This window comes from Brassica napus, chromosome C6, assembly GCF_020379485.1.
Source record: "Brassica napus cultivar Da-Ae chromosome C6, Da-Ae, whole genome shotgun sequence".
NCBI lineage: Eukaryota > Viridiplantae > Streptophyta > Magnoliopsida > Brassicales > Brassicaceae > Brassica > Brassica napus.
The window spans coordinates 30,495,095-30,509,378 of NC_063449.1; the positions used below are offsets into that span (position 1 = coordinate 30,495,095).

Below are 14,284 nucleotides of genomic sequence, written 5' to 3' on the forward strand. Positions count from 1 at the left end.
TTGGCCCATTTTTATCTCTATGTAACGCTCTCTCTTTCAGGTCGTCAATCTCATCGCAACCAGTCACTTGTCTTGTCTGCGTTTGTGAGCCTTTGCAGAGAGATGGAATCAATCGGAGTCCTCATGATGTGCCCCATGAACTCCTACCTCGAGAACGAGCTTCAGAAGCGCTATAACCTTCATCGATTCTGGACTTGTCCCGAGAAATCCGTTTTCTTAGAAACTCATCGGAACTCCATCCGCGCCATCGTCGGAAACGCTTCTGCAGGCGCTGACGCTAAGCTCATCGATGATCTCCCCAAGCTTGAGATCATCTCCAGCTTCAGCGTCGGCCTCGACAAGATCGATTTGGGGAAATGCAAGGAGAAAGGGATCCGAGTCACCAACACTCCCGAGGTTTTGACGGAAGACGTGGCGGATCTGGCGATTGGGCTTATACTGGCTCTGCTCCGACGCTTGTGTGAGTGCGATCGCTATGTGAGGAGCGGCAAGTGGAAGTACGGTGATTTCAAACTTACTACTAAGGTCTCCCTCTCTCTCTCTCTACTCTTCAGTTTTTGACTTGACCACAACTATGTAGCATTGCCTAGGGTGGGCGTTCGGGGTTTGGTTCGGAACTATTCGGATTTTAGGTTTTCGGGTTTAGAATTTTAATTTCCATTCATTCAGATATTTATACATTTAGGTTTGAATTCGGTTTGGGTATTTGCTGGTTTGGTTCGGGTTTGGATTTTGGGTTTTCGAGGATTGATATTTAAGCTCCATTCAGGTATTTATAAAATATTTCGGTCAGGTTAGGTGGTGTTTGCTGGTTCGGTTCGGGTTTGGATACTCAAAACGTTATTAAGGGTAAACTAGACTTTATTTTCCTGATGTGTTCTGATTTGTTTTGTATCTTGGTTAGTGATTGGCATTGTAAACACAGTTGCTTTTGTTTGTACCTTATGCAGTGATTTACACCATGATCTCTCTTAAGACTTAAGCTACGATCTTCTATCTATGCTTGAGTCTTAGAAATTAACATTCTTTCTTATTGATTCAGTTTAGTGGAAAGTCGGTGGGCATCATCGGTCTCGGTAGAATTGGGGCTGCCATCGCAAAGAGGGCTCAAGGCTTCAACTGCCCGATTAATTACTACTCGAGAACAGAGAAGCCTGATGTAGGCTACAAGTATTACCCAACCGTGGTTGAGCTTGCTCAAAACTCTGACATCCTCGTGGTGGCATGCGCATTGACTGACGAGACCAGACACATTGTGAACCGGGAGGTGATGGATGCGTTGGGTGCAAAGGGTGTGCTGATTAACATAGGGCGTGGGCCACATGTTGATGAGAAGGAGATGGTGAAAGCTCTAACAGAAGGGCGCCTAGGTGGGGCTGGGCTGGATGTGTTTGAACAGGAGCCGCACGTGCCCGAGGAGCTCTTTGGACTTGAAAATGTGGTTCTGGTTCCTCACGTTGCGAGTGCCACTGTGGAGACACGGACTGCAATGGCAGATCTTGTGCTGGGTAACTTGGAAGCGCACTTTGCTGGGAAACCACTTCTGACTCAGGTGGTCTGAGCGATTTCTTGTCAGTTGATGGGCTATTTACCTTTGTTATGATGTTGATAAACTAATACTGGAAAGGTTCATTTCTCTTCCAAATAAAGTTGCATTGTCATCTGTGTATATGGGATGGATTTAAAAACACTACAAGAACACTAATTAAAGTTGAGTACAGCTATGCCGCTTAAGACAAAGATGTAACAATCAGGTCCCAAAAAGGTTAACTAACAAAACTGTCATAGACAAGTAGTCAATGTTGTCAAGTGGAGCAATATCTGTTTTGTCGAATCAGCTAAACTTCAGAAAAATATATCATGTCACTGGTGCATCCAAACATAAGTGTAATTAACTAGCGTGCTCTTTTCGAGCCTTCTTGACAATGTGTTAACGATACGATCCCAAAGAAGGTTGACTAACAAAACTGCTAATGGACGAGTAGTTAATTTTGTCAAGTGGAGCAATGTCTGTTTTGTGGAGAGAATCAGCTAAACTTTAGGTAAAATATATTGTCATTGGTGCATCCCAGCATAAGTGTAGGGCATAAGTTTTTAACTAGCGTTCCTTTCGAGCCTTCTTGTGCGGTTGAGTGGCCTCAGAGCACTTGCCTTTGCTTTTCTCCATCTTGTCATCTTCTTCTTTCCTGATGCACATAAACAAAAGAATCTTGGTGAATAACCAATCAGTACATCATGGGACGAAACAAAAGGTTTGGTTTGATGTGATACCCTCCCCCTGATGATAGTCTTTTCCACACCTCTCCCTCTATCTCCCCTGAAGACATAAATATATTGTAACAATTAGTCATTTTCCAACATTCATTTCGCAATAAGCCATAACTAACAAAAAGGAAGAACTGACAACTTACCATTCACTGCTTCTAAGGAAACTGAGAATTTATTCTTCACAACTAAACCTCCAACAAACTCCACCGCAGAACGGGCTTTCAAAGCTGTTTCTGAATCTATAAAACAAACGTAACCCGAATCCGATCCACCACCAGAGAACTCTATGTGCTGGAAAGAAAGAATGATCGGTCAGCAATATAACTCACTTTTCAGAAGGTTGCAAAAAAGTTTGCTAAGTATATAACCTTAACGCTGCCAAATCTTCGGAAAACATCCTTGAGAACCTCATTATCAATGTTTTCCCACGGAGGAGGAACAACAAGTTGATCAGTGCTGTCACTTTCTTTATCTGCCACCAAATCCCCTCTTTCCACTTTCTCAGCACTGTCTTCCTTCCCACTGATTTCATTTTCTAGATTCTTGGGATTTTCTGCAAGTCAGACAAGTTGCTGAGAGAGTAGCACATAACTTTTTTTAGAGACCAAGTCTCGAGAAGTACCTTTATTTATCACCACTCCTCCGTTGGCTATTGTTTTCAGTGTAAACTTGACAAGCTGACCTCTTTGGAACCTGAATAAAATATTAGCAGCAACGAAACATATGAGCCAAACTTGCTTTTCCTCCATCAAGAAGGGTTATGATCAAACACAAAAACAAACAACAGACTGACTCTTTATGGGAGGAATCTGAAAGACTTGACTCTGAATTTCCGAGTTTCTGGATCATATTTTCTCTTTGACGGTCAAAATCACTCCTGTATATCAAACATAAACAGTTAATGAGTCATGTTTCATGTTTGGAACAAAACCAATCCTATTCCTTATCCTTCACTTACTTTGGTACTAATACTAGTTCAGCGCCGGAATAGACCAAGCTCTGCCTCAAAACATCTTCAGCTTCTTCCTCAGACGATAATTCAACCAACGCAGTGCCACAAAAGTATTGCTTATCTCCAATGTGGTGAGGTAGCCTCACACTGTTCACCTGACAAAAATAAACTCAAAATCAAACGAGCAAAGGATTTTATCAAGAAGCTAGTTTTTGGACGACATCGTAAGAGGAGTAAGCACCTTGGCATACTGTGAGAAGAAAGATGCTACATCCTCCATCTTTATGTAATACTCAAAAGGCGATGCTGCAATGGTTCTTCTGTGTACTTGTTCAAGCACCTTGTCCAACTTACAGAGTTTTGTTCCTCTACCGATCCTTTGCCCTTAGAAATCATGTCATACAAAATCATAATTCAGAGGCAGTTTTTAAGACAAAACCTAATAGTAAAGTAGTACCATTGTCGGAAACTTTAAGAAACTCAGAAGCCCGCAAGAGATTAGCTACTTCCTCCACGATTCTCTCAGGGATGTCTTCCCGTTTGGTGTTGCCGAGGCCAAGGAGGTTCCTCATACGAGAGAAGGAACAAACCAGAGGCAGACTAACCACTAAGTTTCGGTTATGAATTGATGACGTATCAAGGAGAAAACTTGCTTTTACAGGGAAAAAAAGTCAGTTTAATGTAATTTAGGATACAACCATCTTTGCTCTTGGAGACTTCCTTTCTGAGGAAACCGTCTCTGGGTAGATTACTATCACTGAAGTAGAACTCCACCTTTTAACATTATATATAGAAAAACAAATATTTTGTCGTTAAGGGATACGAAATTTTAGACGAACAACAGAGAGAGAGAGAAATTAAGACCTGTGTTACCAACTTCTTGGCGGTTTCTTCGTCGAAGGTAGCCATGGCAGAGCGAGCGAGCGAGTTGAGAGGAGAAGGGAGAGGGGGGAAAGGAAGACGACACATACAATATACGAGGGTTACATCTTATTCGACACAGCGAGAGGTCCAGGCCCATCCAAAAATGGGCTTAACTCCTATCCTGTAATTGGGCTTAACTCCCACAATTCTGCAAAAGATCATCGAATTAATAACAAATGGGCACTTGATAGTCGAAAAAATTGCGAGAAAAGTAAATGTGAAAGAGCTGATAGAAGCTCACAGCAGCCAGAAGGAAGAAAAAAACCGCAACGCCGTTTGCTTCTCTTCCCCCGATCTGCATCACCAGCTCCCGATTCGATCCTAGCAAGTAAGCTTCTTCGATTCGCTCTCTCGTAGTCTTCTCCGATTCGCTCTCTCGTTGCCTTCGCCGATTTGATCTTAGACGTTTGCTTCTTTCTCGTAAACGTCACTTCTCTCACTTTCCTAAGTTTTGTGTAGATCTCAAATTGCAGGAGTTGACCTAATTGTTCCAGTTATAGACCTTACCTAGATTAGTCTGGATCTAATTGTAGTTGATCGCCAGTGACGTAGAAACCCCTAATTTCAATGGCCTTTTGCAGCGCACACTCTCAGATCCAGCCATGATATAACTGCAGATCATGAATTTTTTTTTGGTTTTGGATGTCAGATTAAAACAGAGCTTTTCTCCTTGCAGGATCCCTGATTAGGACTCGGGTCTAACAATGGCGGCGTCGGAAGAAAACAGCGCGCTGTTTCCCATTTTCATTTTGACGATCATGGCTATTCCATTGGTGCCTTATACCATGGTGAAGCTAAGCCGTGCTGTCTCCAAGAAACAAAGGACAATTCACTGTCAGTGTCTCGAGTGTGACCGCTCTGGGAAATATAAGAGATCCTTATTTAAAAAGGTATCTTTCCACCATTTGGTTAATAGTGATAACTTTAATTGCATGTTCAAAACCTCTTAACTTGTTGATATTTTCTCTGCAGATCTCTAACTTCTCTACATGGAGCAACTTGACACTAGTGTTACTATGGGTCGTGATGATTTTCTTGATTTATTACACCAAGAACATGAGCCGTGAGGTAATTATATTCTCATCAAATGCGCTTTCCTAAACCCAGATTATTTATGTTACCTTGAACCGGTTGCATGTCGTCGAGAATATTGTAACTTGGATGTAACATTTGTATTAACACAATCTACTTGCCTATTTACTTTATTTGGTGGTAGCACAGACTCAAGTTTTTGACCCATTCAGTATACTTGGATTGGAACCTGGAGTTTCAGATTCAGAAATTAAGAAGGCATATAGGAGGCTGTCCATTCAATACCATCCTGATAAAAATCCAGATCCAGGTCTTTATTTGATACGTCTTCCTCTTTAATCACTACATTTTCTTCTATGTGCGTATGTTGATCTGTGTATTGAACTCCGCAGAGGCCAATAAATATTTTGTGGAGTCCATATCTAAAGCATACCAGGCTTTGACTGATCCAGTATCCCGTGAAAACTTTGAGAAGTATGGTCATCCAGATGGCAGACAGGTATAGATTTATCACATTTTCCTGCGATATGGGCTCCTATCTCATTGTCAAGCCTGTTGTAACTAAAATATTGTGATGTGATACAGGGCTTTCAAATGGGCATTGCTCTTCCTAAATTTCTCCTAGACATAGATGGAGCATCCGGTGGCATATTGTTGCTCTGGATAGTGGGTGTTTGTATTCTCTTGCCCCTTGTGATTGCTGTTATATATCTCTCCAGGTCATCAAAGTATACCGGGAACTATGTCATGCATCAAACCCTTTCCGCATATTATTATCTAATGAAACCCTCGTTGGCCCCAAGGTATATTCACTCATACACATACTATCCAGTGACGCTATAGCTGCATGAAAAATAGGCCGTGTTTCCGGGTTTTTTGTATGACATGTTTGAAAATTTCATTGTTCAGCAAAGTTATGGACGTTTTTACCAAGGCAGCTGAGTATATGGAGATTCCAGTTCGTAGAACTGATGATGAACCTCTGCAGAAGCTCTTTATGTCCGTCAGGAGCGAGCTAAATTTGGACCCGAAGAACATGAAGCAAGAGCAAGCTAAGTTTTGGAAACAGCATCCTGCCATAGTGAAGGTGAGTTTTAAACTAAGAAACTGTAACTCTAACTGTTGATTAAAAGAAATACTCACTTTTCCATTTTTATCGACAGACGGAGCTGTTGATACAGGCCCAGCTAACTCGCGAATCAGGAGTCTTGTCTCCATCCCTGCAGGGTGATTTCAGACGTGTGCTAGAGCTTGCACCTCGCCTCCTTGAGGAATTATTAAAGGTCTATTCTCCACTTTAATAGCACACTGTCTGATAAACTAACCGTTAAGAGTCAGTGACCTGAAAGTCCCACCCCGTTAAGACATATTTTTTCTCTAGAAAAGGAAAAGTCAAGAAAACTTTTAGGTTAACGTTCCAAAGGAATGCCCTTCTCGGACCAGCTAGCTCATCTAATCATTATTGGATTATCTTCCTCGTGTAGATATGTTTATATGTTTTAGCTTAACCACTCTGTTATAATATTGCAAGTTTCCTGCAGATGGCGGTTCTACCACGGACTTCCCAAGGGCATGGATGGCTGAGACCTGCAGTCGGAGTAGTTGAGCTATCTCAATGCATTGTTCAGGTATAAAATTGCTCTCCCCCACCAGATTTACTTCTTTCAGAAAATCAAAAAGTGGCTTAAGGTTACTGTTGAGGAAGATTAACTGAAATTTAATAATTGCAGGCTGTTCCCCTTAGTGCAAGGAAGTCATCTGGAGTCTCATCAGAAGGAATTTCGCCTTTCTTGCAGCTCCCTCATTTCAGTGACGCTGTCGTTAAAAAGATAGCACGGAAGGTATATTAGTACACTATCAAATGTGTCAAGTGCAGTTACTTGAAATACATATCATGTGTTTTGTCTGGCTCATATTGTTTGAGAACATCTTCTCCGATTCAGCTCTCCAGTAAGCAGTAGTGTTGGCACTTCTTAAATGACTATTCGAAAAACACTTACAAGGGATCATTTTAGATTAATCGTTCAACTTATTTTGTGCGTCTTGTTAAGCGTTGCTTTTTCTATTTTTCAGAAGGTTAAATCATTCCAAGAACTTCAAGAAATGAGCTTGGAAGATCGTTCTGAATTGCTAACCCAGGTAGCGGGATTGTCAGCAACTGATGTTGAGGACATTGAGAAGGTACTGGAGATGATGCCGTCGCTGACAGTGGACATAACATGTGAGACAGAAGGCGAAGAGGGTATCCAAGAGGGAGACATTGTTACTCTTCAAGCTTGGGTCACTCTGAAACGACCCAATGGGCTCATTGGCGCTCTTCCTCACTCACCCTACTTCCCGTTCCACAAGGAGGAAAACTATTGGGTTCTCCTAGCGGATTCAGTGTCGAACAACGTGTGGTTCTCTCAGAAGGTTAGCTTCATGGACGAAGGTGGAGCTATAACGGCTGCATCAAAAACCATCAGTGACGCGATGGAAGGTTCGGGAGCAGGGGTGAAGGAAACAAGCGATGCAGTTAGAGAAGCGATTGAGAAGGTTAAAGGTGGGTCAAGACTTGTAATGGGTAAACTCCAAGCACCCTCAGAAGGTACATACAACTTGACTTGCTACTGCATGTGCGACTCATGGATCGGGTGTGACAAAAAGACATCACTGAAGGTCAAAGTCTTAAAAAGAACCAGGGCTGGGACTAGGGGTTTTGTTTCAGATGAGGGTGCCATTATAGAAGAAGGTATGGAGGAGGAAGATGAGATTGAGGAGGAGGATTACGATGATGATTATGAGAGTGAGTACAGCGAAGATGAGGATGACAAGAAAGATGTGGTTGAGAAGAAAGGGTCGAAGAAGCCCAATGGGACAGTTAAGAAGAAAGAGTCGAGTTCTGAAGAGTCTGGATCAGAGGAAGAGTGAAACAGTTAACTTTGATACAAATACAATAGTTTAAACTTCAAATGTTGATTTTGCTCGTCTTTTTACAGTTTTGACCACTCTTCATTGCTCTTCCTCTTTTTCTATTTCTTTGTTTCACTTATCCTGTGTTCAAAATGGCGCTCGCCTTCTGCGCCATGGTGCGAGGCAGGCGAGGGTGGGTTCCGTAAGGCGCGCGCCATGGAGCGCCTTGGCCAGAAGGCGAGCGTAAGGCGTGCCATGGAGACTATATGTAAACCGGACTAAACCAGGTATGAAATCAAACCTTAATTAATAATTAAACCTTAGACATCTAAAATAAAGCTTCGGGAAACTTAAACGTCTAAATAACTATGAAAGCCCTAGTTTTATAAAAGACAAGTTACGTAACTAAACATAAACATAGGTACATCAACAAAATTGATACATTTTCAAGATCAACCTATTTAGATACTTTGGAGATTATGGAAAAGTAGAAATATGCTGATTTTTCAACAGAAAGATATACCATGGAGGACTCTAATCCGACAAAGCAGAGAAGATGCTAAAGAATGGTTTGATACAACTCGGAACATCGGTTTGTCTACTCAACAAGGGAGGAATATTTCAGCTAGGTCAAGGGATACAAGATGGGCAAAACCCCCAGAGGATGGATGAAAATTAATGTCGATGGAAGCTTTTTTAATAATACAATGAAGAGTAAAGCTGGTTGGGTATTGCGTGATTCAGAAGGAAGATATCAAGGTGGAGTTCAAGCAACTGGAAGATGTGTTAATAATGCCTTGGAAAGTGAACTACAAGCTATACTAATGGCAATGCAACATGCTTGGAGTAGGGGTCACTTAAAAATCTGCATTGAATCAGATAATCGAAAAGCTGTTGATATAATTAATGGTTTAACACTTCACTTCGATGCTTACAACTGGAAACGAGAAATACAATGGTGGAAACAACAATTTCAGACAATACAAATCCAATGGATTGGAAGAAAAGGCAACAAAGTGGCAGATAAGTTGGCAAAGCATTAGATTGAAGACAATGTATCTTTTAAATATCATTACTATGTTCCTAGATTTATAACTTCTGAATTGCATAATGATTATGTAAACTCAATATAAACTTAATAAAGTTAGTGTTTAAAAAAAAAAAACATAAACATAGATCTCAAGTTTTTTTGTGCTTATTCTTCTAACATAAAAGACAAGGTTAGAACTCTCTAGTCTCTGCCATGGCGTAAGGCCTTGGTGCGCCATGCGCCATTTTAAACACAACACTTATCTTTAGATCCCATATAAGATAAAACGCAACACGAACACATAGGTCTGATAATAGAAAAAACATCGTATTTATTCTATTTTCGATAAAAGAATTTTTTTCCAGAATAGTGCTATATTAAATAATTTGAATAACTTACTAATAATAATAATTTTACTGAAATATATATATCAATTTTCTCATCAAATGAATTATTTTATGTTTTTGTCACCAAAATAATCTTAAAAATAACCAAATTTTTTTTTTATTATTATTTATAAAAATTTGAAACCATACATTCAAAGTCTCACATCTTCGCTCTAAACTTTAAATATAGATTAGTTAACTGTAGAGTATAAATATATATTTAGTTTTTTAATACAACTTCTTTTATTCAGTAGGGCATTGCCCCGCGTAAGCGCGGAGTTGTGGACAGAGTTCTTGTTTCATCTCAATATTTGTTAGGGGTATTGTAGCTGTGAATTTTGCGTTTTGGGTTGGTCATTGTTTTTCAAGTTTTTTTATTGTTATATGGTTAGAATTGTGATGATGAACGGTGCATTCTTCTCCACTCACGAAAGACTAAACTGTGTTAGTAATGTGATTGATATAGTTCGTGGTGTTGCTTACTGTGTCAATGAGACTTATTGTTTGTTTGTCTTTTTAATTTGTTATTTGTACTGTTGAGATTACATAAATTATATTAAGGTTGTTGACAGTACCTTTTGTTTTTCGATATTTTTTTTCTCCAGTTTAGTTGTTTAAGTTGTGTGTATTAAGTAATAATTTTTTTATTCTTGTTATGTTGGTTATTTGTTATTTTTTTTATTTTTAAACTTGTTGCTTTTACCAAATTTTTAAAACAAATACATGAAGACTTTTAGAAATAGCTATAAAATGAGTGATAATTAGTATATGAGCTTTAATGAGTTTTAAACGAATATATGTATTTCTCATAAGAAGACAATAGCATTGACCTGTTGACATTGAACATGTAAGATATTTTCATAAGACAAGAGGAGTGAGCAGACGGAGATGTTGTTGCCGTCTTTGTGTCTATTGGGATTGTCTCTTGTATCTCCTGGTGTGGCTGTGTTTGTTTCTCTTTTATTTGATGGGTAATATGTAAACAAAAATCATTGTTAGTTACATTTACTAGAGTTTGTAACTTACTCTGCTTTTTTGTTTAGGTAATTTCACTGATCTTGGTTGTCGTCTTCGTCTAAGCATCTGCGAAAATATGTATGTAAATTGTTAAATAGCTGGTCGTGTAGTTTGTATTTGTTTAGCTGGCTTAATGTATATGTCGTTGATTTTTAGTTGAGTTGATTGATTTGGTATATATTTGTTTTGAAGTTTATTTGTAAGATTAGACAAAAAAAAGAGGTGATTATTAATGATTCGTCTTTTTTGGGATTCTAGTTTTTGGTGTTTTGATTGTATGGGGTTATTGTGGTTTCTTTTAAACTGTAAAATAAAGATTTGTGTAAAATTAGATTGATAAGTAAGAGAGATAAATAGACGACCACAAATTTTGGGTAGGAAATATTTTTGACAATATAGACAGTAATATAAATGGAATTATGTGTTGATTGTTTCTTACGGATCAATGAGGAGACATATAACGACTCGAGTGGTTTGTTTGGTGAGGTCAGAGCCCTGGACAAAACATATTTGCCCAACCACATCTGCGAGGTTAAATATCAGTTATGATAGTGAAACATAATATAAACTCAGATGCAATATGATAATATACATGAGAGTTCTAGGTTTGTGTTCGCAATCACTTGTAGATTGTCGAACAGTCTAATCTTGACTAGAGATTGATCTCAGGAGCACCCGTGATGACTTCATCAATAATGGTTAGTGAGATGAAACGAATGAGGAATGGAAGATCCATTATCTTGTGCTTGCTTGAGCACCTAGCAACCGCAAAACGATCGATTTTCACAATGGAACCTTCTTTCAAAGATAACATATAATGATTAGCATGTCCGACAAGAGTAAACCCATGAATCACAGAATCTGCAAATAATATTATTCAACAAAAAATCAGGAAATCAATTAAAACAATTATGTTAAATAACTGTGATAGATTGAAGATTAACTTACCTTTTCATCAAGGAAAAGAACTGTGATTCCCACAAACTCCATGTCTTTCTTGATGTTCAGGGAATCCCAGAAGCGGAGGAAGCCATAGTCTATGCTCTAACTACTACGACCAAGACGGAGAGACTCGAAGGTTGAGTGACGGACGCCGGGACGCCGGTTTGAGGAACTGGAGAGGCAGAGAGAAACATTTTCTAGAAGATGGTTAAAGCTAAGAGAAATCAATGAGTTTTGTGGAGATGCAGATTGTGTTCATCAAAGATGAGAATCATATATATAGGGTTTACAGATGGGCTACAAATAAGGAACATTTATGATCAAGCGATTTAAGATGCGGACATGAAGATTTCACCAGTGAAAAAATAGATTACGAACAGACACACGGCGCAACTCTGTAACTCAGACTTGTTTGAGACAATGATGAAAAAAACCCAAACTCATGTTAAACGACAACATTTTACAATATAAGAAAACTATAATTGCTGCAAACTTGAATTTCTTTTCATATAACGTGATGAATCCCATTTAAAAATGAAACTCATAATACAATTGTAGGCCCGCCCCTCAGAGGAAACCGAAGAAGCAAGGGCTTCCGACCTTCATAAATATATATTAGGTTCGGGCATCAATATACAAAGTATCATTTAGCTTAGTGGTATAAATATTGGTGTTTATATCTCAATAACCCGGGTTCGAGCCATGAGCTTGACACTTTTTCACACTTTTTAAAAGTGGGGTCCACAAACGCTGATGAGTGAGCAAAAACTCAACTATTATAATATATATAGATTTTCTTACTTGAGAGTTATTTTGTAAAAATAAACTAAAAATAGATATCCTAGTGAATTTTCAAATAATATATATGATTAATTATAATCTTGGTTATCACAATAAATAATAACTAGGTGTTTTGCCCGCACGTGCGGAATTAATCGTTTTACAAATATTTATTAGTTTATATTGTACTTATTAAAAAACCAGCATGATAACTTATTATTTATGTTTTCAAAAAATTTAAATCAAACATCAAATTATATATATATATATATATATATATGACAACAAAATTTCATTTATATATATATATATATGTTTATTATTGTGTTGTAATTTTAAAAGAAAATATTCACATATTAGAAATATTTTAGAAAATATCTTTATACAAAATGTTTATAGTTGATAAATATTTGATTTTAAATTGTTTATATGTTATTTTTCTAACTTTTATAATTGAAAAAAAATTAAGATAACAACACAATATATATGAATTATCTTATTTAATAAAATTCTAATTTTATTAATTAATAAAAATTCGTTTTAATTTTTTTTTTGATAAAAAAATTCGTTTTAATTATATAATTAATTATATATAAAATCCATTAAGGGTAACATTGACTTTAACCACTTAATTATTATAAACTTTTATATCTTATTTTTAACTTTTATTATTGAAAAAATATGTTTTTAGATAACAACATAATATATAAGAATTATCTTATAAGATATTTGTATTATTAATAAAATTTCGTTTTGATTATATAATTAATTATATATAAAATTCAATAAGGGTATCATCGATTTTGACCACTCTAACTTTTAACTTGAGAGCTCGATTGCAAAAATTTACTTCGCAAATAATAGTATAGATCAAATTATTTGTGTGACGTACAAAAGCTCACTAAGCTCACTAAGACCATTACCTTAAATAATTTAGATATTATAATTTATAGTTTTTTCTCGGCTAATTTAATTATAGTTTTAGTTATCTAATAATATTCATGTCAAATATGTACTATCCATATGAAAGTGGTAAATAGTGGCTAATAGCAAAAATAAAATTGAAAATATACTACAATATATTTGAAGCAGCTAAAGACCCAACACTTTCAACATATTTTGGATGTAGAGATATAATAAAAATACCTAAAAAAAAATTAGGAATCAATTTAACGGCATTTTAGGTATTAGTCATATATATATACACACGTATAATTATCAATTATGATATTATATGAATTATATATATTATATAATAATTTTAAGAAATATTTTATCGAGTTTTTAATTATACATTTACCTAACTCAAAATAAATAAAAACATGAATGCAGTAATCTTCGCTGAATTCGAGACTCTTAGGTATGCTGATGCAACATGCAATGGAGGAAGCTAAAATATGGGACGAGCTCAATTGTCTTCATAGCACTGCGTTTTTCTGTATTGGTTTTAGCTCGACATTGGTCTCCTCCTATGCAGTATCAGGTGAAATGCAATATTCACGCGAACTGGCGAAATAAGTTGAATTGTGGTGGAGGTTCTTGGATTACAAAAGATCATCAAGAAAAGGTTGGGGATCATGCACATGAAGCCGTAACATCATATCATGATAGGGTTACCGCAGAAATGAGACTTCTGATATGGATCTTGCAGAACTTAAAAGATTTGCACATTCAAGAAGTGGTGATTGGATCAGATCTTAGTGAACTAGTAGAAGCCATCAAAGGACCTAATGACTGGTCTAGATATTGTTGGCTACTACATCAAGTTGCATGGTTAACTTTAGCGCTTCCTCTGCTTTGCTTTGAGATAGAGTCATATGCATTAAACCAGGTTGCGAGAGAGATATCAAAGAGTGTCCTTCGCATGGTATGTTCCAGTCTTACTTGACGCTTGGAAGTCCATCGTGGTTGCATGACCGTATTTATCAAGAAAGTGCATTTTTAGCTTTTTAGTTTTTTGTTTCACTTTTGTGTTTTTGCATTACTGAATTATTCGGTTGTTATCAGACGTTAAAAAAACAGATTATTATTTTATAATTTTATTAATTTACTTAGACCAAA

General features: G+C 37.2%; 3 protein-coding genes across 3 annotated transcripts; 2 read left to right on the top strand and 1 right to left on the bottom strand.

Moving 5' to 3' along the window:
• Window positions 1-1,669, top strand: LOC106383064 (glyoxylate/hydroxypyruvate reductase A HPR2). Its single transcript, XM_013823177.3, has 2 exons — window positions 1-525; window positions 1,043-1,669. The coding sequence occupies exons 1-2, from the start codon at window positions 103-105 to the stop codon at window positions 1,559-1,561; spliced, it is 942 nt and encodes a 313-aa protein (XP_013678631.1). The 5' UTR covers window positions 1-102; the 3' UTR covers window positions 1,562-1,669.
• Window positions 1,670-1,867: 198 nt separating this feature from the next.
• On the bottom strand, window positions 1,868-4,232 carry LOC106383063 (la protein 2). Its single transcript, XM_013823176.3, has 11 exons — window positions 4,085-4,232; window positions 3,916-3,994; window positions 3,678-3,827; window positions 3,462-3,604; window positions 3,227-3,375; window positions 3,062-3,145; window positions 2,891-2,961; window positions 2,637-2,821; window positions 2,412-2,559; window positions 2,272-2,317; window positions 1,868-2,186 (listed from the first exon to the last, which is right to left on the bottom strand). Exons 1-11 carry the CDS (start codon window positions 4,187-4,189, stop codon window positions 2,099-2,101), a joined length of 1,248 nt encoding a protein of 415 aa, XP_013678630.2. The 5' UTR covers window positions 4,190-4,232; the 3' UTR covers window positions 1,868-2,098.
• A 96-nt stretch (window positions 4,233-4,328) lies between these two features.
• On the top strand, window positions 4,329-8,207 carry LOC106383061 (dnaJ protein ERDJ2A). The gene is made up of 11 exons (XM_013823174.3): window positions 4,329-4,472; window positions 4,821-5,034; window positions 5,117-5,212; window positions 5,366-5,486; window positions 5,569-5,675; window positions 5,762-5,979; window positions 6,086-6,263; window positions 6,340-6,459; window positions 6,718-6,804; window positions 6,907-7,017; window positions 7,250-8,207. Exons 2-11 carry the CDS (start codon window positions 4,849-4,851, stop codon window positions 8,084-8,086), a joined length of 2,061 nt encoding a protein of 686 aa, XP_013678628.1. The 5' UTR covers window positions 4,329-4,472; window positions 4,821-4,848; the 3' UTR covers window positions 8,087-8,207.
• The last annotated feature ends 6,077 nt before the right edge of the window (window positions 8,208-14,284 follow it).